At 45.2% G+C, this 27350-nt stretch overlaps 1 protein-coding gene across 1 annotated transcript in view; it reads left to right on the top strand.

Annotated features, from left to right (window-relative positions):
- KDM4C (lysine demethylase 4C) overlaps positions 1–27350 on the top strand; it is an 865731-nt gene that overhangs the window by 712398 nt on the left and 125983 nt on the right. The window contains exons 17-18 of the mRNA XM_030194306.1: positions 2078–2186; positions 24537–24722. Coding sequence (XP_030050166.1) covers positions 2078–2186; positions 24537–24722 — 295 coding nt within the window. The remainder of the gene's footprint in view (positions 1–2077; positions 2187–24536; positions 24723–27350) is intronic.

Below are 27350 nucleotides of genomic sequence, written 5' to 3'. Positions count from 1 at the left end.
GTACTGGAGAAATATGATTGAAGTTAGATAAACCAGAAAGTAAATATGTAGCTCTATTTTGTGCCACTTGTAAGGCATGAAACGTAGGTAGGAACCCTTAAATATAGGGCATTTTAAAAAATCAAATAGATACACTTATACTTTGTAATGCTGTTCTAATATTTTCACCAATTAATCTCTGTTGTATGGGTGTTGCTTCTCCTACTTGCCCCAGGTTTCATGAACCAGAGAAGAATGAGAAAGGAGGAGTTCTTTTGGGGCATGCTATTAACTTATTTTATACTTATAGTTTGAAATCAGTTTATAGTAGGATTACTCAAGCAGGTTACCAATTATGTGAAGCCCTATTATTTGAATTATAATAATATAAACGTGCTTAATGTGTATAACAACAAGTGTCATAAAATGTGAGTCCTAATATCTGTGATGCTGAAAGAAGCTGTTTTGGACTGAATTCTGTTCATTTAAAGGAACAGTATCTTGAAGAATGAATGTGCCTGCCATCTAAGTTATATTTAAATGAAAGGATTGCTGAAATGACTTTTATTTTGAGGCTAAAGAGACTGTTTAAGACTGTCAGAACTCTTATGGATACTGGAGGAGAGAAAATCTGTAGATGCAAGAGTGGCCCTGCAATTGAATCCCTGAATTGTGTTGGACATCCAATGACTATGAGGTGGCCTGGTTACAACAATACTTTTAAATACTTTCAGCATATTTTGATAAAGTGTTGATAAAAATGAAACCAAATCTGGACAACTACAAACAATTTGTCATAATTATACAATGCACTGCCATAAAGAATTTCCATGAGTCTTCAAAACAAATTATATACCAGAAGGAAGGGAGCCAGAAGCACAGCACCATATTACCTGTGCCTGTGAATATCTGGTACCTTATATCTATCCCCAGAAAACTGTGCAACTATGAGCTTTGTGAGACAAATAGTAAATGAACCAGAGAAGACTTGTAATAGAATCATAAATACTTGTCATTGTGCTGCCACTCACATATAGAAATGAGACTTGGTAAGAATGAGACTAAGGAGTCCTTATACTAAATGCAGTAAAATTATGCACTTAGCATGTAGTAAGTACCAAATGTGTGTTAACTCTTGAGGGCATGGTCACACAAAAAGCTCTTTACTGCGCAGTAAGTGCAGAGACAAGCAACACAGATATATTCATTGCCTCTGAGTTAACTGCATCATTCACAGCACATGGTAACCTACCATGCAGTTACTGCCACAGTCCACTCCTATATCCTGCCGTAATCTGTCTCACCCCATTCCAGGTCCTGAAGTTAGACTGTGAATTAACATGCACTGTTAAGCCAGCATGGTAATGGTTACTGTGGCTGTGCACTAACAAGTTACTGCATGCTAATTCATGCCATAACTATTAACCACACATTAATAAAAGGCCTCTGTAGCAGGGGCGTAGCCAGACCTAATGGTAGGAGGGGGCCAGAGCCCCAGGTTGGGGGAACATTTTGACTGCTGCCCCACTGCCCCCCCCCCCCCCCACCGTCTCGCCTCAGCTCCTCGCCCCGACTGCCTCGTCTCGCCTCCTCGTCCCCCCCACCGCCTCGCCTCACCTCCTCACCTACTGCCTCGCCTCCTTGCCGCTTCCCCTCACCGCTCCCCCGCAAAAACAAATACCTTTGCTGGCGGGGGTCCCCAACCCCAGTCAGCCAAAGCCTTCTTCAGCGCCGTTCTCTGGCTCAGCCGCATTTACTACCCTGCTCTTCTTTCTTCTTGCGCCTCCTGTGCATGCTGACGCTCCTTCTCAGTTTCATGTAAAGGAGTGTCAGCATGCACAGGAGGAGCGAGAAGAAACAAGAGCAGGGCAACGAACGTGGTTGCACTGGAGACTGGCTTTGAAGAAGGCTTCGGCTGGTGGGGGTCCTCAATCCCCGCCAGCCAAACCAGGGGCCCGGATGAAATTTGTGGGGGCCCAGGCTCCCGTTGCCCCCTGTAGCTATGCCCCTGCTCTGTAGTTGTTGGTCTGTTTTTCTTTTAAGATTACAACTTGAAAACTTTTTATAATACTTGATAGCATTTTTTTTTCTATTTCAGGTGGGCCCATGTAATGTGTGCCATTGTAGTTCCAGAAGTCCAATTTGTAAGTGTGATGGAGCGAAACCCCATAAATACCAGAGAAATGCCTTTGGAGAGGTTAAAACTGGTAAATGTTAAGACTTTTTATTATCTTTATCACAGAAAACTTTGTAGTATTCTTTTCATTATTATTAATATTATCATTCTCTTCCATAGCACATGCAAGGAGTGCATACTTATTACAATTCAGAATATTAACATTTTCCGCTTTCTTTTGAGTTTTCTCTATTTTAAACTGTAGATTAAAAATTTCCCAGTTGGCAGTACTAGAAAAATATTTAGAATCTGGGAGGATAAAGGACTAAAGGGAGTTAAATACTTGGTGAATGAGGAGGGGAAGGTATTGTCATTCATGCAGTTGTTCCATGTGTATGCCTGGTTGACCTCTTTGCCTGTTTACAAGCAAAACACTATGTTCAGTTTTTAGAATAGCCATTCTCAACCCAGTCCTCGGGGCACAGGATATCCATAATGAATATGCATGAGATAGATTTGCATGCGCTACCTCAATTACATGCAAATCTAACTCATGAATATTCCTTGTAGATATCCTGAAAACCTGATGGGTCTAGGGACCCAGGGACTGGATTGGGAATGGCTGCTTCAGAGCCCCTTCATATCACTGAGGAGGCCATAAAATCAATGGAAGAAATCTTTTTACTCGCCAGGGAATGGGGAGCCAATATTTACTTTTACTATAAAATACTGTGGGCCAAACAGCCTTTGCCAGATTTAACACATTAGGCCTAGAAATGGACTCAAGATCTTGGAGTGGAGATTGCATCAAATATGTTTTGACTCGTAACCACTTGTAACTGCTCGCCTCCACCTACCCTCCTCTCCTTCCTGTACACATTAATGGATTTGATTTGCTTACTTTATTTTTTGTCTATTAGATTGTAAGCTCTTTGAGCAGGGACTGTCTTTCTTCTATGTTTGTGCAGCGCTGCGTACGCCTTGTAGCGCTATAGAAATGCTAAATAGTAGTAGTAGTAGTAATGTTGAAAGGTTGAATAGTAGCGCCTTGTAGCGCTATAGAAATGCTAAATAGTAGTAGTAATGTTGAAAGGTTTGATCCTACCCTCCTCCCCACCCCTGTCTAAAGTGATTAATGCTAGCCTTCAAGAACAAATTTGTAAGTTTGCATTTTGAGCTTATATAATGCCCAACAGGGCCCTGAAGATGGCATCACTCAAGAAGATTCCACCATCAAATATGGTGTAAAGGGGGACACTTTAGGGCATTTGCTCTGGTCATGTACATTTGTTCGGGGAAAACAAAGAGGGGGGTGGGGAAGGTAGGCTCTTTTCAAACAATGGAGAAGACGTATGATTGTAAATAAAAAGTAATGTTTATTACAACAACTCAACACAGCCGTGTTTCGGCGCCGTAGCACATTCTTGAGGAGTCTATAAAAACAAATATAAAACATGAATAATGCAAACAAAAAGCAATTGAAGTAAACTTATAAAAACATTTTTGTAAAACATTCAATAATGGACATATGAAACAAACTCATAAAAACATCTTCTCGAAGATTAAAACCTAAATGATGCAAATGCCAAATAATCATAAAATATAAACATGAATAATGCAAAAATTAATCAATAATAAATAGTGTAAACAAAAGGCAATCAATAATAAATGTATAGAAAATTGTGTAAAAATTATAGAAAATTATTATGAGACATATCAGAGATGCAAAAGCGAAATCATAAGCATTAAAATACACTTAAAACATATTTAAAAAAACACATAGTATTAGACACTGTAAAATGGTGTTGCAAGGGAAATATTTTTGTGTGAAAAAACATAAAACAATGTATTGTATGATATTGTATATAGTTATCATAGGTTGTACACAAAAATACTATGAAATGGATCGAGTATCCAAAAAAGCAATACAGATATTCCTTGATATATAACAACTAAGAAATAATACCTAGTTGGGTTTTAGGTAATTGGTACTCAGGACTTCAGACAACAAAAATAGTGGAGTATAAAATAACTAATATGGAACTGTATAACGGCAATACATAAAATTCTCAATTGAGGAAATAAATATATAGATAAATATGTTTTACCTTTCTCATTTGAAAAACTAAGGTTGTAATATAAGCATTGTAATGAATATGAATAAATTGTGTAAAAAGGGGTATCAATATACATGGTTACATTTATCTTTGTCTCAGAGCAGACATAGAACAATAAAAAAAGAAGAAACATGTTTGTTCATAATATTTCGCCAATATTACAGACTAACCCACGGACTAACCCCCCCCCCCAAAAAAATCTTTATGTATATAAAATATATAAACAATAAATATTATTGCAATAAAAACTAATAATATGTGACAATCCAAAATCAATTGTCAGAGAAGAAAAATAATAATAAGAATAAAAATAAATACACCAATAAAAACATATATACATGTACATTTGTTCAACATTTTTGGATAAAGGTGAACCAGGATATCTTTCAAATTACAAGAACAAGTTTATCAGTTAGTCAACTTTTTCTTTTTACTAATTATTTCACCATTAGATCCTTGACAACAGCAACCACAAAAGAATTACTCTTTTATATGTTACTGTTTGCAAAGAAGTGTTTGGTCCAATGGAGACAGGAGTCGTCACCTACAGTAATGCAGTGGCTAAACCTAGTGTATGCATTGATGATATTGGAGTGGTATTAAAAAAGATTTGGAAGCCAGTGTGGTTGGCCATGTCTCATCAGACATGTAGTTGGTTCTTAAACTATTAGCTAGGTACTACTACTACTACTACTTAGCATTTCTATAGCGCTACTAGATGGGCAGGAAACGGGGTATGTGGTTTATGTTATGTTATAGGGGAGGGGGACATATTAGGCCACATTCTATATATGGTGCCTAAAAGTCCATGCAGAAATATTTCCACCTAAGCATATTCTATAAGCTGATCATAGATTTAGGCACAGCATATAGAATACGCTTAGGTCATATGCTGCATTCGGAACCTAACCTTTCGAACATATAGGTTGCCCAAATCTGTCTGACCTATATGATTAACTGTACATTTGTCTTTTTAGATTGTAAGCTCTTCGAGCAGGGACCGTCCTTCCATGTTAAACGGTACAGCGCTGCGTAACCCTAGTAGCGCTTTAGAAATGTTAAGTAGTAGTAGTAGTAGTAGTCATATCCTAGTGCCTAAAACTACACGCCTCCATTTACACCAACAAAAACATGGCATAAATCCCAGCATGTAGATTTAGGTGCAGAGGGCCATATTGTATAACAGTGCACGTAAATTTTGGAATGCCCATGAAACACCCATTCCCCCGCATATAACCATGCCCCTTTTTGCCTGCATGCATTAAAATTTAGGCGCAATGCATTACAGAATATGCCTAATGAGTAGTGAGTGTAAATGCTTATTATTGCCAATTAGTGCTCATTAACATGGTTTTAGCAAATCTAATAAACATAACAGTTTGAACAGTTGTCATTTTTTGTTTTTAAATTTCTTGTTCATTTTTTGCATAGATGTAATTGCTGTGGCTATTGAACTAGTTTCTGTATTCAGGAATGCTGGCTTGTAGTTTTAATAATTTTTATTTTGGTTGTTAATAAAAAATGAATTACAAAAATAACTGTAAACTAAAAAAACAACTAGAAGTCCAGCCAGGGCCAATCTTAAGCAGTGGCAACAGGGGCGGTCGCACAGGATCCCGCATCGCTCCCTCCTGCTTCCTGCCATTGCCGCAATCTGACACCTTGCTCCCCTCCCCCGAGCCACAGGGTGCGTCCCCAGCACATACCCAAAGCCACCTGGTGGTCTAGTGGAGTCGTTGGGCCAGGAAAGATCCCAAGTCTTTCCTGCCTGCTGCCAGCACTGACCCCCTTGTTGCCGCATTGCTCTTTAAAAATGGCTGCTGAGACTTCCGCTGAAGTCTTGCGAGGCCGCCGTTGGAAGTCTTGGCAGCCATTTTAAAGAAGATGCGGCAGTAAGAGGGTCAGCACCAGCAGCGGGCAGGAAGGACTTGGGATCTTTCCATATCATCATGCTGATCAATCCATAGACTGGTGGGTTGTGTCCATCTACCAGCAGGTGGAGATAGAGAGCAAACTTTTGCCTCCCTATATGTGGTCATGTGCTGCCGGAAACTCCTCAGTATGTTCTCTATCTCAGCAGGTGGTGGTCACACACAGCAGCAGCTCTGGCTAGGCCTCCAAGCCTAATTTTTAGGTTTTGTTGAGTGCCTGGGGTTGAGGGCTCTTCTTGAGCAAGTGCAAACCTGGTGGCGCCAGGTCCCTCCTTTTCTCCCCCCTCCCGCTGGCTCCGTTAAAAAAAAAAAAAAAAAAAATTTTTGAACGTCCTTAAAGGCGTTTATTTCGACGTTTATTTAAACGTTTATTGCAGCTACTCACTGGGACACCAGGTCGTTACAGCTCGGAGCAGAAAGCAGGTAATTTTTACCTTTTTATAGTGGGCAGGGGGTTCCCCGATTGATCTCCACGTGGCCTATGGCGTCGGAGGGCGAGGGCGCAAAGAGTCGCTCCCCGGATCGCTTGGGCGCTTCTAGAGGGGATGCGGGGGTCTTAAAGTCTGATTCGCCCTTGTTGGGTGACAGTTTCGTGACTGATGAGTGTCCCGGTCCTTCCTCCGGTGTGGCGGTTTTTCCCGCCATAAACGCCCATCCCCCGCTGCTCGCCTCCGCCATCTTGGCCGGCCACGCGGCTCGGACGGCTTCTTCTTGGGCCGCCCTTGAGGTGGGAGACATTAATGCCATGAACGCCCTTAATTTGGGCGACGGCACAAAAGCGGCTAAAGTTAAGCGCCGTTCTTCCCGCGCGGCTCCTTCGCGGAGTGTCGCGCCGGACGCCATCTTGGATGCGCAGCATGTCTCTCCCCCGCTCTTGCGAGCGCCGGTTGAGGGTGCGTCTAGGGCTGTAGCCCAGGCTGCGGAAGTGCACAGTCTGGGGGGTTTCTCCCCCGAGTTTGTTTTGCTGCTGCATCAGGCCTTCCTTATGTAAAACGCTGCCCCTGCTCCCTCGTCTGGTAAAGAAGTTGAGGCCCCCGGAGGTAAACGCCCTCGGGTTGATTCCCAGGCCTTGGAGGACTTTGTCTCCTCCGATGTAGATGAGGGCAGCGTATCTGAGTTCTCCCAACGGTCCTTTGCGGATTCCTTGGAGGAGACGGATCCCCGCTCGGATGGAGCGGATGACCCCTCTGCAGCGCGGCTCTTTAGCTCAGAGGATTTGCCCAACCTGTTAGTGCAGGCCATGGGCATTTTGAAGATTTCCTCTCCGGAGGACGTCTCTCCCTCAGCCCCTGTTGGCTCTGCCATTATGCTGGGGACGAAGCGCCCGCCTAGAACCTTCCACGTGCATGATGCCATGCACACCTTAATTTCGGCTCAATGGGATGTCCCGGAAGCGAGCCTTAAAGTGGCTAGGGCTATGTCCCGCCTCTATCCTTTGCCTGAAAGTGAACGTGAGGCCTATCTGTGGCCTACCGTGGATTAATCACTGCGGTGACTAAGAAAACGGCGTTGCCGGTGGAAGGTGGCACGGCCCTAAAGGACGCCCAAGACAAAAGATTGGAGGCGGCCTTAAGGTCGTCCTTTGAGGCGGCTGCTTTAAGTTTGCAGGCCTCAGTTTGCGGCTCCTATGTGGCCAGGGCGTGCCTGACTATGGTGCAGCGGGCTTCCCCCTCGGATCATTCCTTGAGGGCTGATTGGCCGGCCCTGGAATCGGGCTTGGCCTATTTGGCAGACTTGCTGTATGATGTCTTGAGGGCCTCAGCTAAAGGCATGGCTCAGACAATCTCTGCGCGGCGGTGGCTTTGGCTGAAGCATTGGTCTGCTGACCACGCCTCTAAATCCCGCCTGGCTAGATTGCCTTTTAAAGGCAAGCTGCTCTTTGGGGTCGAGCTGGACAAAATCGTGACCGATCTCGGCACGTCTAAGGGCAAGAAGTTACCAGAGGTCAGGGCTCGGGCTAGTACACGCCCCGGTACCTCCAGAGGACGGTTTCAGGAAGCCCGTCGGTACCGCCCGGGCAGGTCGGGCTCTTCTGCCTCCTCTTCCTTCAAGAGGAACTTCTCCCCCAAGCAGCATTCCTTTCGCAGAGACCGCCGTCCCGGAGGTGCTCCCTCCGGTCCTCCCCCAGGGTCTCGTACCCAATGACGGGGCCTTGGTCCACGCCCCAGTGCAGATTGGAGGACGGCTGTCCTCATTTCTGGGCGAGTGGACCACAATAACTTCAGACGCTTGGGTGCTGGAAGTCATCAGAGACAGCTGCAAGCTAGAGTTCTGCCGACCCTTAAGAGACGGGTTTGTACTCTCTCCCTGCAAGTCTCCGGTCAAAGCTGTGGCAGTGCAGCAGACCTTGGACAATCTGATCCGCCTGGGTGCGGTCGTTCCGGTGCCAGAAAATCAGCTTGGCAAGGGACGTTACTCCATTTACTTTGTGGTACCAAAGAAAGGAGGTTCTGTACGGCCTATCCTCGACCTCAAAGGGGTCAATCGGGCCTTGAAAGTTCGGCACTTTCGCATGGAGACTCTCCGCTCTGTTATAGTGGCAGTGAAGGCAGGGGAGTACCTGGCATCCTTGGACATCAAGGAAGCGTACTTGCATATTCCCATCTGGCCTCCTCATCAACGCTTTCTGCGTTTTTCAGTACTGGGCCGACACTTCCAGTTCAGAGCCCTCCCGTTCGGGTTGGCTACTGCTCCGCGGACCTTCTCCAAAGTAATGGTGGTCATCGCGGCCTTCCTGAGGAAGGAAGGAGTACAAGTCCATCCTTATCTGGACGACTGGTTGATCCGAGCCCCCTCTTATGCAGAGTGCGGCAAAGGTGTGAACCGGGTGGTTGCTCTTTTGAGCTCCCTGGGGTGGATCATCAACTGGGAGAAAAGCCAGCTGCGCCCAACTCAGTCCCTGGAGTATCTGGGAGTTCGATTCGACACCCAAGTGGGCAGAGTGTTCCTGCCAGACAATCGGATTGTCAAGCTTCAGGCTCAGGTGGACCAGTTCCTAGTAGCCTCTCCTCTTCGGGCTTGGGACTATGTGCAGCTGTTGGGCTCTATGACGGCCACGATGGAAGTAGTGCCCTGGGCCAGGGCTCATATGAGACCACTACAACACTCTCTGCTGCAGCGCTGGACTCCAATGTCGGAGGATTATGCTGTGCGCCTTCCCTTGGACCCAGCAGTGCGCAAGGCGCTGAGCTGGTGGACGCAGACAGACAAGTTGTCTGCAGGAATGCCTCTGGTGACCCCGGAGTGGATTGTCGTCACGACTGACGCCTCTTTGTCGGGCTGGGGAGCCCACTGCTTGGGAAGGACAGCGCAGGGGCTCTGGTCTCCTGCAGAGGCAAAGTGGTCTATCAACCTCCTGGAACTCAGAGCCATTCGGTTGGCGCTTTTGGAGTTTCTCCCGGTACTGGCGTTGAAGCCAGTACGGGTCTTGTCGGACAATGCCACGGCTGTGGCCTATGTCAACCGCGAGGGAGGTACCAAGAGCGCCCCTCTACCCAAGGAGGCCATGAATTTATGCCAGTGGGCGGAAGCGAACCTGGAACAGCTGTCAGCGGCCCACATTGCCGGAGTCATGAATGTCAAGGCGGACTTTCTCAGTCGCCATACCTTGGAGCCCGGAGAGTGGCAGCTATCTGCTCAGGCGTTCTTGGACATCACGAAGCGCTGGGGCCAGCCGAGCCTAGATCTGATGGCGTCATCGGCCAAGTGCCGCGCTTTTTCAACAGAGGACGGGACCCTCGATCCCTGGGAGTAGATGCTCTTCTCCAACAGTGGCCGACACAAGAGCTTCTCTATGTGTTCCCGCCCTGGCCCATGTTGGGCAGGGTGCTAGACCGGGTGGCAAAGCATCCAGGCCGGATAATCCTGGTGGGTCCGGATTGGCCCAGACGTCCCTGGTATGCGGACTTGATCAGGCTCTCAGTCGACGATCCTCTGCGGCTGCCAGTGGAGCAGGGCCTGTTACATCAGGGTCCCGTGGTGATGGAGGATCCCTCCCCCTTTGGTCTTACGGCCTGGCTATTGAGCGGCAGCGTCTGAGAAAGAAGGGCTTCTCAGACAAGGTCATTGCCACTATGCTGAGAGCGAGGAAGCGCTCTACTTCTACGGCTTACGCCAGGGTTTGGCGTACCTTTGCAGCGTGGTGTGAAGCGGGCTCACTTTCTCCCTTCACTGCTCCAATTTCTTCAGTGTTGGCGTTCCTGCAAGAAGGTCTGGAGAAAGGCCTGTCGCTCAGTTCCCTTAAAGTCCAGGTAGCGGCTCTGGCTTGCTTCAGGGGCCGCATGAAGGGTGCTTCCCTGGCTTCGCAGCCAGATGTGGTGCGCTTTCTCAAGGGAGTTAATCACCTGCGCCCTCCTCTGCACTCAGTGGTGCCTGCGTGGAATCTCAACCTGGTACTAAGAGCCTTGCAGAAGCCGCCTTTTGAACCCTTGTCGAGGGCATCTCTGAAAGACCTGACGTTGAAAGCAGTCTTTTTGGTGGCTATCACTTCAGCCAGAAGAGTTTCCGAGCTCCAGGCACTCTCATGTCGAGAGCCTTTTCTGCAGTTCACTGAGGCAGGAGTGACTATTCGCACAGTGCCTTCCTTCCTGCCCAAGATTGTTTCTCGCTTCCATGTGAATCAGCAGCTCTGTCTCCCTTCCTTTCGTAGGGAGGACTACCCAGAGGAATTCTCTGCTCTCAAATATCTGGATGTGAGACGAGTTATCATCAGATACTTGGAAGTGACCAATGATTTCCGGAAATTGGATCATCTGTTTGTCCTGTTTGCAGGTCCTCGTAAGGGTCTGCAGGCTGCTAAGCCTACAGTGGCAAGATGGGTCAAGGAAGCCATTGCAGCGGCTTATGTGGCCGCGGGGAAGGTGCCGCCTATCCAGCTGAAGGCTCACTCCACTAGAGCTCAGGTGGCCTCGATGGCAGAGGCCGGGTCCGTCTCCTTGGCAGAGATATGCAAGGCGGCAACTTGGGCATCGGCCCATACATTCTCCAAGCATTACCGCTTGACTGTGGCTGCTCGGGCGGAGGCCCGGTTTGGAGCTTCAGTGTTGAGGTCAGGGATTTCAATGTCCCGCCCTGGGTGAGTACTGCTTCGGTACATCCCACCAGTCTATGGATTGATCAGCATGATGATATGGAAGGTAAAATTATGTATCATACCTGATAATTTTCTTTCCATTAATCATAGCTGATCAATCCATAGCCCCTCCCAGATATCTGTACTGTTTATATTCTGGTTGAATTTTAGGTTCAAGTTTAGTCTTCAGTTACTTCAGGAGGACTTCGTGTTCAAGTTTTTTCACTTGGATTCTTCAAGAGTTGAGACGAGTTTGTGTTACAGTGAGCTGCTGCATTCCTCTCCCCTCCGTTTTACGGGGCTAGATTGAGACTTAAATTCTGCCGGCACTCCCTCCCGCTTCGTGCGGCTGTAGGGCAGCTTTGTACCCCTCCCGCTTCGGCGGTGTTAGGGTCAGTCAGCTCCTCCCGCGGTTGCGGTTGCAGAATAAGCCAGATCCCCCTGCATCGGCGGGGTGGTGTCCCTCCCCCGCTCCGCGGGGATGAGCTGGACGGATTCCCCACCCCCACTTGTGTGGGGATGAGCTGGGTTAATCCCCCTCCCCCGTTTCGGCGGTGGTGAGCTGGGCAGAGTGTCCCTTTGTGGGTGTAATTCTCTAAGTGCTGAGTCCTGCGGATGGAGCTTTGATATCGACATACTGAGGAGTTTCCGGCAGCACATGACCACATATAGGGAGGCAAAAGTTTGCTCTCTATCTCCACCTGCTGGTAGATGGACACAACCCACCAGTCTATGGATTGATCAGCTATGATTAATGGAAAGAAAATTATCAGGTATGATACATAAGTTTACCTTTCTGCCCCGAAGACTCCGCTAGGTATGTGCCGGGAGGGCACCCTGCGGCTTGGGGGAGTGGGGAGGAGGTATGGAATAGGTGGGAGGGAGGGAAGGGGAGGATAGGTTACTGTAAAAAAAAAAAAAAAAAATCAAGGTAATATCTGTGTCATTTGGAGGGTTAAAGGGACACCCTAGTACTATTATATTGTGGTCTCTCTAACTCCTTATTTGAGTTTTTAGAAATGTCATACAAAACATGCTATGTCTTAGCCCTGAGGTTGATAAATTTCTTAGTGGAGATTATTATAACCAAGAGCCTTACCTTTTAAGTCAACAGTGTAAGCTTCCTTCTCAATGGCAAACTGTAAATAATAAACATATTTAATATATTTAGGGATATGTTTACTAAGGTGCATTAGCGTTTCTAACGCACCTTTAAAGTTAAGGCGCATTAGGAGCGGTGATGTCACACTTAGCAATGGCGGTGTGAGTGAACAGCTCCGCATGCCTCACGGAAAGATTCATAACGCAAAGCTGATTGCTGGAGGATCTACCCTCACGGAATCTAATTATCGCTAAAGGAAGACTTAGCGCTTGTAATGATGGCTGGGAAAGACGCAACAGTGCCCCGTAAGTCCTTAAGAGCCTTTATTTACCAACCACATATTACCGAGGACAAGATGGCGCCAGCGGTGGGGTCTCAACAAGCCGACAGTGAAAGGCAAGTGACTGTTATGAGAGAGATGGATGTGGAAGGCGAGTTTACAATGAGAGACTTCCGAGCGCTGCTGGAGGAGATTTGATCGAATGTTAAAGGCGTTCGGGAGGACTTTATGATGCTGGCATCGGATCTCAGAGGAGAACTGGTGGAGATGGGTCGGCGAGTGGAGGATGTTGATAAGCGGGTGGAGGAACAGCAGGAGGCCTTGAGCTCCGTGGAGGCCTCGATAAGAGAGCAACAAGATATCTGTAAATCTCTTATGGACAAAGTTGAAGATTTAGAAAATTGCGGAAGGCGATCGAACATTCGTATTCGGGACATCCCGGAGCAGGTGGAATATGTTGATTGCGAAAAGGTCACACAGCAAATTGCAAGCATGCTGTTGTCGGAGGATTATCAAGAGGTGAATCTGGAAGATATCAAAGTGGATCGGGCACACAGAGTGATGACTTGTTCATGGGACAACGTGCCAAGGGATATCATTGCGTGTCTCTCGGATTATAAAATCAAGGAGGCCATCCTGAGAAAGGCTCATGAGTAGGACTGTATATAATGGGACTCGTTCCCTATTGAACTGTATCAGGATTTGGCCCCAGCGACATTGAAGCGCCGAGCAGAGCTGCGGAATTTTACAAGATATCTCCACGATAAGGGAATCCCGTACTGCTGGCAACATCCATTCGCATTGGCTTATAATAAGGATGGAAAATGGTGCAGAATTCAAAGTGTGGAGGAAGCACGTGCGACATGGCTGGAGGTAGAGGCACTTTTGGACAGATCGGAGGGCAATATGGAGTCAGAGACTCGACTGAAGCGTCAACGCTGGACACGGGTAGCAAGGGGCAAGGGTCGCCTTACCCGGCAACAGTCAGAACAGATGCTGAAGCCTTCGACTAAGGATGTGTCATGAACAGCAGATCTGGGACGCTAAGCAGAAGATAAGATATTTGAACTGTAAAGGAGTGATTGAAGAGTTTAAAGTTTGGATAATGGTTTGAGAGGACATACTTGTAATACCAAAGGATATTGTTTTAGAGAATGTAGGCATGCTTTTGGTTGCCGTTCTCTTTTCTTAGTGGTGGGATAATTTTGGCCCATCGGTTGAGTGGGGGGGGGGGGGGGAGACAGAGTAACTCATGGGAATGATAAATCTATCAGTGCATGTTGGGGGGGCTCATAACAAACAGCTGAAAGATGCGGGTAATACCCGATTTGGAGTTATATGGCAACTATAGTATGTATGTCACTGAACGCACATGGCCTTAATTCTCCCATAAAACGTAAGAGATTATTTAAAGAGGCCAATAGGGTGGGAGCAGATATAATTCTTGTACAGGAGACTCATTTGCTGGCTAGACATGAACATCTATTATGCAATACTAGATACCCCCACCAATATTTGGCCTCTAATAGGAGCAGGTTAAGACAGCGGGGGTTGGGATACTGTTAAAGCAAGGGCTTGCATGGGAGATTAAGGCTGTTAAGCTGGATCCGGGCAGGCGGTTTGTAATCCTGGTGGTAGAGCTTGGGGGACGAATATATACAATAGTTAATATTTATGCCCCTAATCAATCCCAGGATGAATATTTTGACTCTTATTAGCACTCAACTTTCGAAATATATACAAGGAGAGGTTCTTATAGGTGGAGACTTCAACATGACCATGGATCCTGCCGTGGATAATTCTGGAGGGGCTGCCGGGTATGCACAGGCAGAGAGGGAATGATTAGTTCAATTTCTTAATCAATGGGGATTGGTAGATATCTGGAGGGTCATGCATAGGGGAGCGAGGGACTACACTTGCTATTCGGCTCCACATAATACATATTCAAGAATAGATATGTGGATGGGCAGTGCAGGAATGGTTCTGCAAGCAATCTCCACAGAGATACATACACGAACATGGTCAGATCATGCCCCAGTTACAATATCTCTACGGGGGTGGCGGATGTCCAGAGGTGCGAGAGTGTGGCAATTTCCAGATGGCCTATTAGATGATCCCATACAAGTCAAACGAATTGAGGGGGAATTGAGGGGATTTCTCCAAATTAATGATACCCCGGAAATTACATCAGGGATTTTGTGGGAAAGTTTGAAGGCAGTGATCAGGGGGAAAATGATTTCACTACTAGCCCATTTAAATAAAGATACTAGAGAAAAAGAAAAAGAACTTAGACAAACTATACAGCATTTAGATAATCTGGTGAAACATCAGCATGCTACACCGATTCAACAAGGGGAATTACATAGGGCCAGGGTACAGCTGTCTGCCTTAGAAATCACAGTTATACAGGAGCAATTACAAAGGGTTCAACAAGAGTATTATGAATTTAATAATAAGGTTATCAAACTCTTCGCATATAGACTGCGACAAGTGTCAGGCCGTAATATCATATCTAGCGTGTGAGATGATGAAGGACAGCTATGGGATCAGATTGATGATATTCAGAGAATGTTTGAACAATACTATCAACACTTGTATCAGCCGGAGGGCCCTCCATCGATAGAGACTATCCAGTCTTTGTTGGAGAAGGGGGATATGCTGCGCTTGAGTGGAGCAAAGCAGGACTTGCTCTCGGCCCCTATTGAGGTGGAGGAGGTTGTTTTGGCCATCAAAGGCCTACCTGGGGGGAAGTCTCCGGGGCTTGATTTATTTATTTATTTATTTATTGCATTTGTATCCCTCATTTTCCCACCTCTTTGCAGGCTCAATGTGGCTTACAGTACATCGTGGATATACATGATGGATATGGCAATAGGTTCCAAAAATGCTTCAGAGCCATCTTAGCCCCAGTATTGCTTAGAGTGTTTAATATTACTGCTGATACTCTGCTCCCACGCTCTTGGAGACTGGCAAATGTAGTACTGCTGCTTAAACCACACAAGGATCCACAGAGATGCGGGTCATACCGTCCAATATCTTAGTAGGGATGGATTATAAAATTTTTACTACAATTCTAGCTACACGCTTGCTACCACACTTGATACATGAGGACCAGGCTGGCTTCATTGCAAATAGGCAGACTTTCGACAATACTAGACGAGCACTGTATATACTGGAACGGGTTCAAGTGGTAGGTCAGCCAGCAGTGTTTCTTTCATTGGACACAGAGAAAGCTTTCGATAGAGTGCTGTGGCCTTTTCTTTTTAAACTGTTGGAACGAGCAGGGTTTGGCAGGCAGTTTATATATTGGATTTCAGCACTCTATCGACATTCTCTGGCCCAGTTGAAGGTTAATGGTACTAATACTAGGCCTTTTGAGCTGTTTCGAGGCACTCGGCAGGGGGTGTGCATTGTCCCCTCTGTTGCTTGCTCTATCTATGGAACCCCTGGCGATTCTTGTTAGAAGGGAGCTACGGGTGCAGGGTATAAGAATAAGGAGACAAGAAACAAAAATCATACTGTATGCAGATGATGTTTTGCTTACCCTCTCGAGCCGTAGAGCCTCACTACAGGCAGTGATGGACATTCTCAAGACATAAGGTGAGGCAGCTGGTCTTAAAATCAATCTTCAAAAATTAGAGCTTATGCCTCTACAGTTTTCAGGGGGCCTGCAGGCTAAACTGTAACCACTTTTCCCGTTTAGCTGGTCCCCACGCTATATACGATACCTGGGAGTTAATTTGACGCCAAATACTGGGGATTTATTTCGGGAGAATTTTGCCCCTAAAGTACAGGAATTATTTAACGAATTAGAGAGATGGGGGGGCCTGTGAATGTCATGGATGGGAAGAATAGCGGCGGTAAAGATGTCTTTGCTCCCTAAGTTACTCTTTGTTTTTGGCAGTACCAATATTCATACCGAAAGCATTCTTTCAGCTACTTAACAGGAAAGTATTCGCCTTTATCTGGCGTAAGAGACCACGGGTGAATAGGAAGGTCCTATACCAATCTAGGAAAGATGGAGGCATGGGGGTACCAAATTTCTGGTTATATTATAGGGCCGCATTGTTCCAAATGCTGGCTATAGGGCAGAGAGGGATCTCTAAACCGTGGTCTTATGCGGCACAGTGGGGTTTGAAAGGGGGTTCCTCTGTGGGCAGCACCTTGGCTTCCTTTACCGCTGCTGAGGGGACTCCTATCGGGGCTGAAAGGTCAGATGGGGGTCGCCCATGGAGAGTGGGTTCGATGTAGGGCAGTCTGGTTTCCGGGTCGGAAATATCATTTGAATACTCCTATTGTGTACACGATGGACTTTGTTCCTGGTAGAGTGGAACGGGTATACGAGCAATGGTCAGCATCCTCTTTACGGGTGCTGGGGCAACTATGGGATAAGGGGAAGTGTCACTCGTTTGAGGTGCTGAAAGAAGAGTATGAGTTGACCGACAGAGATAAATTTTATTATATGCAGGTTAGAGATTTTTTTAAACTGTAAGGCCAAGGAGGAGTTAATACTATCGATGACGGAGCTAGAGCAGGCGATGGGGTCTGGGGCAGGGAAGGGAGGAATTTCTAGGATTTATAAAGCATTGCTACATCAGTCTTCTCGCCTGACTAAGTACATCGCCACATGGGAGACTTTGTTGTCGGTTAAGTATCAACAGGATAAATGGTCAAAGATATTTAAATCTCTACTGAACCTCTCGGTGGCGAGACCCTTGGTGGAAAATGGGTACAAGATGTTGTACCAATGATACTTAACTCCACACAGGATATTGCGCATTTTTAAAACTGGGGCGGCGGCTTGCTGGCGTAATTGCGGGGCAGTGGGCACTTTTTGGCACATTTGGTGGGAATGCCCGGTCAAAAAAACTTTTTGAATGCAGTTATTTGCCAAATACAAGGCAGTTTAGGGATAATGGTCACGCTGAACCCAGGCCTGTGCCTACTCAATATACCATCATTAGGCACTCGTAACACACATCATTGTCTTCTGTCTCATATCTTTACGGCAGCTAGGATCCTAATTGCGAGACTGTGGAAGCAAGCCGTGGGTCCCACCGTGGATCAAGTGCTTGCAAAGGTGGATTACTAATGGATAAACTGAAAGCTTTGAGATGGGGGAGGGTGGTAAAATTCTTCAAGATTTGGGCCCCATACATGGAGTGGAGAAGGATATCAGTCTAGGAACTAATAGGGGTCTATATGATACGGCTCGGGGTGGAAGACATGAGGCACTCGGGCGGGGGGGGGGGGAGGGAGGTGAGGGTAAGTGATGTTATAATATTGTGAAGACATACTCTGGCTTTGCATTGTGTTGGGTTATTTGAATTTGTATTGGATACTGGTATTGGAAAACATTAATAAAAATAATTTTTAAAAAAGTTAAGGCGCATTAAACGTTATCGCGCTTATACATTTCAATGGGCGCGTTAGCGTTTAACGTGCTTAAACCATTAATGCGCGTTAAAACTGCTAACGCACCTATAGCGCACCTTAGTAAACATAGGCGTTAGATGTTAATTACAGCTGTACCAAAAAATAGCAGTTAAGTTTGAGAAGAAGAGGGAATTGCAAGTATGGTGAGACCTCTTAGAAATCATCATTCTGTATAGAATAGGTTCATCTGGATGTCACAGGCTACCAACTCTATTCTTTCAAACTCAAATGAATGTAAGAATGAAATTATGTGGAAGGGATTAAAAATGTCTAGGGGCATAATACTTCTCTGAAAATTTAACAGAACAGGAACAAATGTGGCATGGGGGAAACCTGTGAAAAGATACATCAGGTTTGAAAATGGCCAAGATTGAACTGGGGGTGGGGGGGTGGTTCCAGAGAAATCATCTTCTCCCAAAAAAATGGCCCAGTTCATTTCTATAGGAGAAGCAATTTTAGATTCTACAGCATAGAAACTTTGATACACTGAAATATAGTATTCAGAATTGCTAGTTTCAAACTGCCTTTCTTCCCACTCAGGGGTGACAGAAGGAAAGATGCTAAGGAATGGAATAAAAGAAACTGGAGTTGCTGGACATGAATGGGGGAGGAAGGATCAGAGGAGTTGAAATGCTACAGTGCATGGAGGGTGAGGGAGGATAGAAGTGATATATACTGCATATGGATGGATGTGAAGAAGAGGAGGGACTGAACATGGATTGAGAGGGAGGAAATACTGCAGCACATGGAAGGATTGCACATGGATGGGGGTGTAGAGAGAGGAAATACTGCACATAGATGAAGAGCAGGGGAAGAGAGGAGAAATGCTGTACATGGATGGAGAGGAGGGGAAGATAGGATGGAGATGCAGTACATGGAGCAGAAGGAAAGAGTTGGAAAACTAGATACATTTGAGAAGGAGGCAGAAAAAGGAAGAACGCTGAATGTGAAAGATCAGTGCCAGTGATAGATGGTAGGTAAATGATTTTATTTCAGTTTAGTTGATTAAAAAATGCCAGTTTTGAGAATTTACATCTGCTGTCATATTTTGCACTCACAGGAGGGCATGCATTTATTTCTATTTATCTGGTGTTGCATTGCAGGCAGAGTCTGGCATCTTAGGGTTTCAGTTTAATTTTTGACTACGTTAGTATTTTGTAGTTTGTGGTCATTTATCCTGCATTTGAAGAGGGGCTACCTGTGCTGTGCATATGTGACCAAGGCCAGGTTTTCTAGTGGGGATGGATGTCAGCATGCTTTAGGTGGTTTTATAGCCCCACATGGGAAGATACTTGTCTCTCCTTTAGCATTTTTGGCCCAAAAGTAGCCCCAACATAAAATTTTGTGAAGACAACTGCCCTATATAATTTAGAAGTAGTCTCATATGCTGCAGTTTCTCCACTTTGCAGGTCTGATGAAAATAATCTTTTAGCTTTTATCTTGTTGTTGTTTTATTTGTCACAAAGCTGGCAACACTTTCTTTTGAAGAGTGATTATCTCAAGTTCTTTCTCAGAGGCATTAAGGACTTGTTTTACAAAGATACGCTAGCAATTCCTACACGGCAAATGAGAGGAAGCCCGTAGGAATTGAATGGGCTTCCTCTCATTTGCTGCACAGGAATCGCTAGCGCGGCTTTGTAAAAGAAGCCCTAACCTTTTTACCTTCTTTGAATATTTTCTGGTGAAGGTTAAAAATACTTCTATTTCCTTTCTTTTCTGCAACATTGTTTTAAAAGTATAATTTTATAAATTCTGTGTATTTCAACTTTTGCGCGCTGCTTTTTAATTAATGATAGTGGAGAGTATGTTATGTGAATGTTGAAAATGCAAACCCAAATAATAATGTAAGATTACTTTGTAGCATATAGAATAATTATTAGGGAGCCCTTTTTCTAAAGCTTAGCATGCGCTAACAGTGTCCAGGATGTGCAACATTTAGCATGTGCTAATGTGCGTTAATGTATACTATGCTTTAATAAAAAGGCCCCTAAATACCTAGCATCCTAAATATATAGGAAAATGTGCACAACATTTTGGATATTCCATATTCAATAGAATAATGTTAGAAGAATGATTAAACATACCACTAAAAGTTGTTTCTTGAAGACTTATAGTACTTTTTCATTCATTCTCTGGTTTTCATTTTGCAATTAACATTTTAATTTTTTTTAAAGATCAACTTATATAAACTTTTGTTTGAGACGAGATACTTTCATAATTATTTCTGATGTTTAGCTGATTTCAGTGTGGGGAAGTTCATGCGTCGGAAGGGGGAGGGTTCATTTGCCAGGGGGGGGTGTTGATGCGCTGAGGGGGGGAGTTCATGCGCTGGAAGGGGGGGGTGTTGATGCGCTGAGGGGGGGGGAGTTCATGCGCCGGAAGGGGGAGTGTTGATGCACTGAGGGGGGGGAGTTCATGTGCCAAAGGGGGGGGGTGTCATGCTGCACCCGGGGGGGGGGGGGGGTGCGCAGCGGCGATCTGCCCCGGGTGTCAGCCGACCTTGGATCGCCACTGTCAGTTCACCCAAAAAATAAATAAAATAAATATCAGCAAACATGTATGAATTCCAGTCTCGCAGGCAGTGAAAAAAGACAAGGGTGAGTGGAGCTTCTTAGCTCATCCCGATTCCCCTCTGGGTTTCAGCTAAAAAGAAAAAAATTATAGTAAAAAGGGAAAGATGCCAAAGATAGTGAAGGTAAATCCAACAAGATTATCTGTGAACTGTATGCTGCTAAAAACAATTAACAGAGGGGTCCTTTTACGAAGATGCGGCAAAAGGGGGCCTGCGCTGGTATTAGGGAGTGTTTTTTACGTGTGCTGAGGCCCCCTTTTACAGCAGCAGGTAAAAGGCAGTTTTTCTTTTTCTTAAAGAAATGGCCAGGCGGCAAGTGAACCACTTGCCGCCGCCTGGCCATTTCTGGAGGGCGCTTATTTCCACCCATTGAGGTGGCAGTAAGGGCTCCCGTGCTAACGCAGCTTTAACTGGGCAGCGCACGCACTGCCCGATTACCACCAGGTACACACTGGCACTACAAAAATTGAAATATTTTACAGCGCCAGAAATGGCGTGTGCTGGAGGAGGGAACTACCACCGGGCTGCTACGGTAGCCTAGCGGCACTTCCCTTTTAGCGAGTGGTAGGCCCATATTGGGCTTACTGCCACTTCTTAAAAGAGCCCCTAAGAGAGGCAGTGACAGAAGAGAAAGCCCTCATAGTGCTAAAAAAAGTCAGGAGGATAATCTCCAGTAAGTTATTGGAAAATGGAAGGAAAAATATGAAGTGGATGCTGCACAGGTGGCAGAGGCTAAGGAACAGATTGGGGAGCTGGAGAATAGACGAGAGAAGAGGCAGAGATCATGGCAGTGCAAAAGCAATTGAAAGATGAGGACCAAAAATATAAGAGTAGCCACACCACACTGGGTGAAACCAACGGTCCATCCATCCCAGTATCCTGCCTCCAGCACTGGCCAATTCAGATCACAAGTACATGGCAGAAACCCAGTTAGTAGCAACACTTCATGCTACCAATCCTAGGGCAAGCAGAAGCTTCCCCCATGTCCATCTCAATAACAGACTATGGGCTTTTCCTCCAGGAACTTGTCCAAACCTTTTTTAAACCCAGATATTCTAACTGTTGTTACCGAATCCTCTAGCAATGAGTTCCAGAGCTTAATTATTCTTTGAGTGAAAAAATATTTCCTCCTCTTTGTTTTAAAAGTATTTCCGTGTAATTTCATTCAGTGTCCCCTAGTCTTTATACTTTTTGAGATGAGACCTCAATCATATCCCCCCTCAGCTCTCTCTTTTGCAAACTGAACAGGCCTAAACTCTTTAGTCTTTTCTCATATGGGAGGAGTTCCATCCCTTTTATCATTTTGGTCATTGTTCTTTGAACCTTTTCTTATTCCACTATATATTTTTTTAAGATATGGCAACCAGAATTGAATGCAGTACTCAAGGTAAAGTAGCACCATGAAACGATACAGAGGCATTATAATATTCTTGGTCCTATTTTGCATCCCTTTCCTAATAATTCCTTGCATCCTGTTGGCTTTTTTGGCCACCGCCACACACTGGGCAGAAGATTTCAGTGTATTGTCTACCAGTGTCGTCACTTTGCATTGATCCACATTAAATTTCATCTGGCATTTGGACACCCGGTCTTCCTGCAAATTTTCACAATCTGCATGTGTTTTGACAACTTTGAATAGTTTTGTCTCTTTTACTACACTGTGTTAGCAATGCCTGGCATGGCAATGCCAACAAAGCACATTCAGTCTGAATGGGCTTCATCAGCATTGCCGCACAGGAATCACTAGCTCAATTTGATAAGAGAGGCCTTTAATCAATTCACTGGTTGTTCCGATTTTCAGATCATTTATAAATATGTTGAGTAGCACTAGTCCCAGTACAGATCCCTGTATCCTTCAAAGAAATGAAGCAAATTGGTGAGGCAAGACTTCCCTTGGCTGAACCCATGCTGACTCTGGCCCATTAAACCATGTTTGTCTACATTTTCCCTAATTGTATTCTTCATAATAGTTTCCACTTTTTTGCCCAGCTCTGAAATCGGCATACCGGTCTGTCATTTCCCAGATCACCCCTGGAATCCTGTTAAAAAATTGGTGTTACATTGACCACCCTCCAATCTTTAAGTACTATGGACGATTTTAGTGACAGGTTATAGATCACTGAGGGGCCCTTTTGCTAAGCCACATAGGTGCCTATGTGTGCCCAATGTGCTGGGAGCTACCACCCAGCTACTGCATTGCCCGGGCGGTAATTTTGTTTTTTATGCACATCTGTTACACACGCTGGAAAATAGGTTTTATTTTCCGGCACACAGAGGAAACCGGGTGGTAATCGTCATTTTATTAGCGTAGACCATTACCACCTGGTTAGCATGTGAGACCTTACTGCTAAGTCAATGGATGGTGGTACGGCCTCAGACCCAAAATGGACGCGTGCCAATTTTGATTTTGCCGCACATCCATTTTTGACAAAAATTTTAAAAATGTCTTTTTTACAGGCGTGCTGAAAAATGGATCTGTGCACACCCAAAAAACACGCATACACTAGTGCAGCCCATTTTCAGCGCACCTTAGTGAAAGGACACCTAACTGCTGATCAGCAACTTCTTACCCTGGGGTGTATGCTGTCCAGTCCAGGTGATTTATCACTTTTTAACTTGTCGATTTGGCTCAGTGTGTCTTCCAGGCTTACTGAGATTTCTTTCATTTCCTCTGCATCTTGTCCCTTGAAAACCCTTTCTGGTACAGGTAGATCTCTTACATCTACTTCTATAAAGACCGAAGCATTCATTCAATCGCTTCACTGTGTCCTTGATGTAAAATGCTAAAGACCTATTTGTTTAAGAAATATTTAGGGATATAGCCAATTTTAAAGGACTTTTTAAAATTATTGTCCTGAGTATGCCTAGCCTATTATTTTGTGAGCCAAACTGAACCAGAAATGGTATGTATGGGATATAAATGCTATTATGTAATGTAATATATGAGTCTAATGTTTAAAATCATTGCTAACCTTATAACTTTTTTCCTCCACCCTGAACCTACTCCTGTTTCCTTTTTTTTATGCTCCTAAATTTAGGAGTTTAGTGAAATGAAGGCATTCAGCCCTACTAAGTTTTCAAAGAGGCCAAGTTAAGAGCATCACTCTCAAATTTAGGAGCATAAATCATTTGAATATGTGGCCCAACTGCATATAAAAATCCTTTAGATCACTTATTGTCCTCAACCTTTCCCTCTAGTAACACCTTTGTTGCAGTTTATTGAATTGGTCAAAGACTTCCAGTGATATACTGCATTGCATTAGTCAAGTGGGAAAGGGCCACTGGTTATATCACTGCAGAAACAGGCCCGACTAATTACAGATTTGCAGACACCGTCTTAATAACTGTGGAAATCTGATTGTCCAATGCAAAGGCGGAATCCGTAGTTTTGCGGACCTTTAGATAAGGCTAAACTCTAAGTTTATTTGTGTTGGGGGGGGAGGAGGGTTGTGAATGAAGGCTGCTAGCATCAGATCCCATTTCATCTAGAATTAAAAAGCAGCAGGAGGAAACTGTCAAGTCAAAAGGAAAAAAAAAAGGGACAATATAATACTTTACCTAACATGGTCTAGTGTCCGCTTTGTAGGGGTCCTTTTACTAAGATGCACTAATGATTAGTGTGCATTAAATGATAAAACACCCATTATATTCCTATGGGCATCTTATTTAGTGCATGCTAGGTCTGTTAGCAGACTTAGTAAAAGGGCTCCTTAGTTTGTCAGTTTCCAAACAAAGTGCGTACTTCCACACATCAGGCTTCATACAACATCTGGTCCACACACCCATATCAGAATATTTCTCCAATAAGGAGAAATCTGACTCTGTAGTTTGGGGTTTGATGTATGTTGTAGAAACTGTTTTCTTAAGTTGAAGTTTGAGTATATTTTTCTATTTACCATATATACTTTTTTTAAAATTGTTTTTCCCTATAGAAATGTATCTTCTGCAGGCAAAGATTTGAGAACACCTCAGGGGCCTGCGTCCAGTGTTCAAGTGGGCGCTGTCCAACCTCCTTTCATGTTACCTGTGCTCATGCTGCAGGAGTACTGATGGAGCCCAGTGACTGGCCTCATGTCATCTATATTACATGCTTCAGGCATAAGAGCAATCATAATTTGGTGAGAACTTATCTTTGAAAGTTTCTTCTAAACATTTTAAGCTACTCAGCCACAACACTTTTTCAGGATTGTTCTTGCTGTTTCAGTAGTCCTGTGATGATTGTTGTCAATGATGAGATCAACAATATAACAAAAAGCGAGTGTATATCTTGGTATGAATTAACAACATACAATTAAAAAATAAAAAGTGAGGGAAAAGAGCTCAGAAAGTAGTGACCTTCAGCTCCAGAACTGGAGTAACAAAATCATACTGGTCACAATTCTTCTCTGTAATCATTGATCAAAACCCTCCAACCAGCCTGAATGGTTGTGCAAAACTTTTTAATCTTTTTGATTTTTCTTACTGCATTGTGTGAATACCAAAAAAATGTCAAAAAAAGGAAAAAAGAGGGAATTGCAAGCAACAAACGCTCCCCACTGCAAAGCTGTCAGTTAAGTCAAGTTGAACTTTTATATCAAAATGTAAGCTACAGCTTTGCAGTGGGGAGCGTTTGTTGATTGCAATTCCCTTTCTTTTCCTTTTTTTGGTATTCACACAATGCAGTAAGAAAAATCAAAAAGATTAAAAAGTTTTGCACAACCATTCAAGCTGGTTGGGGGGTTTTGACCGATGATTACAGAGAAGAATTGTGACCAGTACAATTTTGTTACTCCAGTTTTGGAGCTGAAGGTCACTACTTTCTGAGGTCTTTTCCCCCGTTTTTTTATTTTTTAATTGTATGTTGTTAATTCATACCAAGATATACACTCGCCTTTTGTTATATTGTTCAGGTTGACTTTAAGCGAGCTCCCCTTTTTGCGTTTGTTACAATGATGAGATCAGCAGTCCTACAGGATTGGAGCTTCAGGCAGATTAAGCCGTATTTAAATCATAGCTCATTTGACAGAACCACATGTTTGAATGAGTAAGTGATTATAGCAAAACATCTAAAGCTTCAAAATCAATACTTTATTTTTTATAAGCAAGCAATACGTTCATGGTAAACTAAGCTTATTTCACTCTTACTCTAACTAGGAAATTCTAATTTATTTAGAAAGTCCCATTGAAAATTATATATAAGAACGTAAGAATAGCCATACTGGGTCAGTCCAGTGGTCCATCTAGCTCAGTATCCTGTTTTCAACAGTTGCCAATCCGGCCCCTGGGAGTACCTGGGAGAAACCCAAATAGTAGCAGCATTCCTTGCTACCAATCCCAGGGCAAGCAGTGGCTTCCCCATGTCTGTTTCAATAGCAGACTGTGGACTTTTCCTCCAGGAGCTTGTCTAAACCTCCAGTTTAGTGAGGCTACAAATGTATACATAAAGAGAGGAGACATAATTTATCCTATGTATTTAGGGTTTCTGGACCCCTTGTGAATCATAAATGTGGTAAAAGCATGATTAAACTCAATTGCAAAGCCTTTTTTTAAGTTGCACTTAATTGTCTTGTGCATATTTTTTTTTATTTTGTCTTTATTGATTTCATAATTTTCATAGAATAGGATAATATAAATTCTCCGAGGACAAGCAGGCTGCTTGTTCTCACGACTGGGTGACGTCCGCGGCAGCCCCCACCAACCGGAAAAAGCTTCGTGGGACGGTCGGCACGCAGGGCACGCCCACCGCGCAATCGCGGCCGTCTTCCCGCCCGTGCGCGACCGCTCCCGCCAGTTCCTTTTTTTCCGCGACTGGAGAGAGTTGTGCTTTGCCGCTCTCTCTGTTTTCAGCCGCCGGATTTCGATCGCGTTTACGCGGATCGTCGCTTTTCTTTGTAGAACTTCTTGTTTTTTGGTTACCGCCGGTTTCCTTTTTCAAAAAAAAAAAAAAAAAAACCTGAGCGTGTGGAGCACGCGCTCCCCTTTTTCCCTCGCTTCTAGCGGGGACGCCACGTTGCGGCCTAGTGGTCGCTCGGTCGTTTCTTTTTCGAGGTGTGATTCCAGCCACCATTGACGACTTTGACTTCGCCGACGCGATTTTTCCGTTGATGTCCTCGAAGGTCCCGAGTGGATTTAAAAAGTGTGGTCGCTGCGGCCGGCCGATCTCGCAGACCGACACCCACGCTTGGTGCCTCCAGTGCCTCGGGCCGGAGCACAATATCAAGTCGTGTTCTCTGTGTCTCGGTCTCCGGAAACGGACTCAGGTTGCGAGGCAAGTTCTGCGGGACCGTCTTTTTGGAACTTGCGCCGGCCCCTCGACGTCGACCTCGAAGGCATCGGTATCGACGCCCGGCCCTTCGGTACCGGTATCGATGCCCGAGACATCGGCACCGATGGCAGCGACCCCAGGAGAACAGGTCCCGTCGGCCCGCCGGTCCTCCGGTGAGAGTGGAGGTGAGAGGCCGCGTGGGCAATCGGCCCCGGTCACTCCCTCAGCTCGTGGGCCGCGGGACCGAACCCTGTCTGACCCGGTACCTCGAGACCGAGGGGGATCGACCTCCTCCTCCTCCATGCCTTCCGGCGCCGGTGACGGGCATCGCAAGAAGGATAAGAAGCGTCGTCACCGGTCGCCCTCGGTGCCTCCGGATATCGGAGAGGAGGCGACGCCGAAGCGTCATCGTCGAGAGGAGAGGTCTCCGTCGGTGGTGGAGGTACCGACGCGTCGGGGTTCCGGCACCTCGGTGCCGTCTCCTGGCCCCCATCAGCTTCTG

This window comes from Microcaecilia unicolor, chromosome 2, assembly GCF_901765095.1.
Source record: "Microcaecilia unicolor chromosome 2, aMicUni1.1, whole genome shotgun sequence".
In the NCBI taxonomy this organism is placed as follows: Eukaryota; Metazoa; Chordata; class Amphibia; order Gymnophiona; family Siphonopidae; genus Microcaecilia; species Microcaecilia unicolor.
Note: the sequence above shows the minus strand (reverse complement) of the source record. Positions and strands in the feature narration are given on the sequence as shown.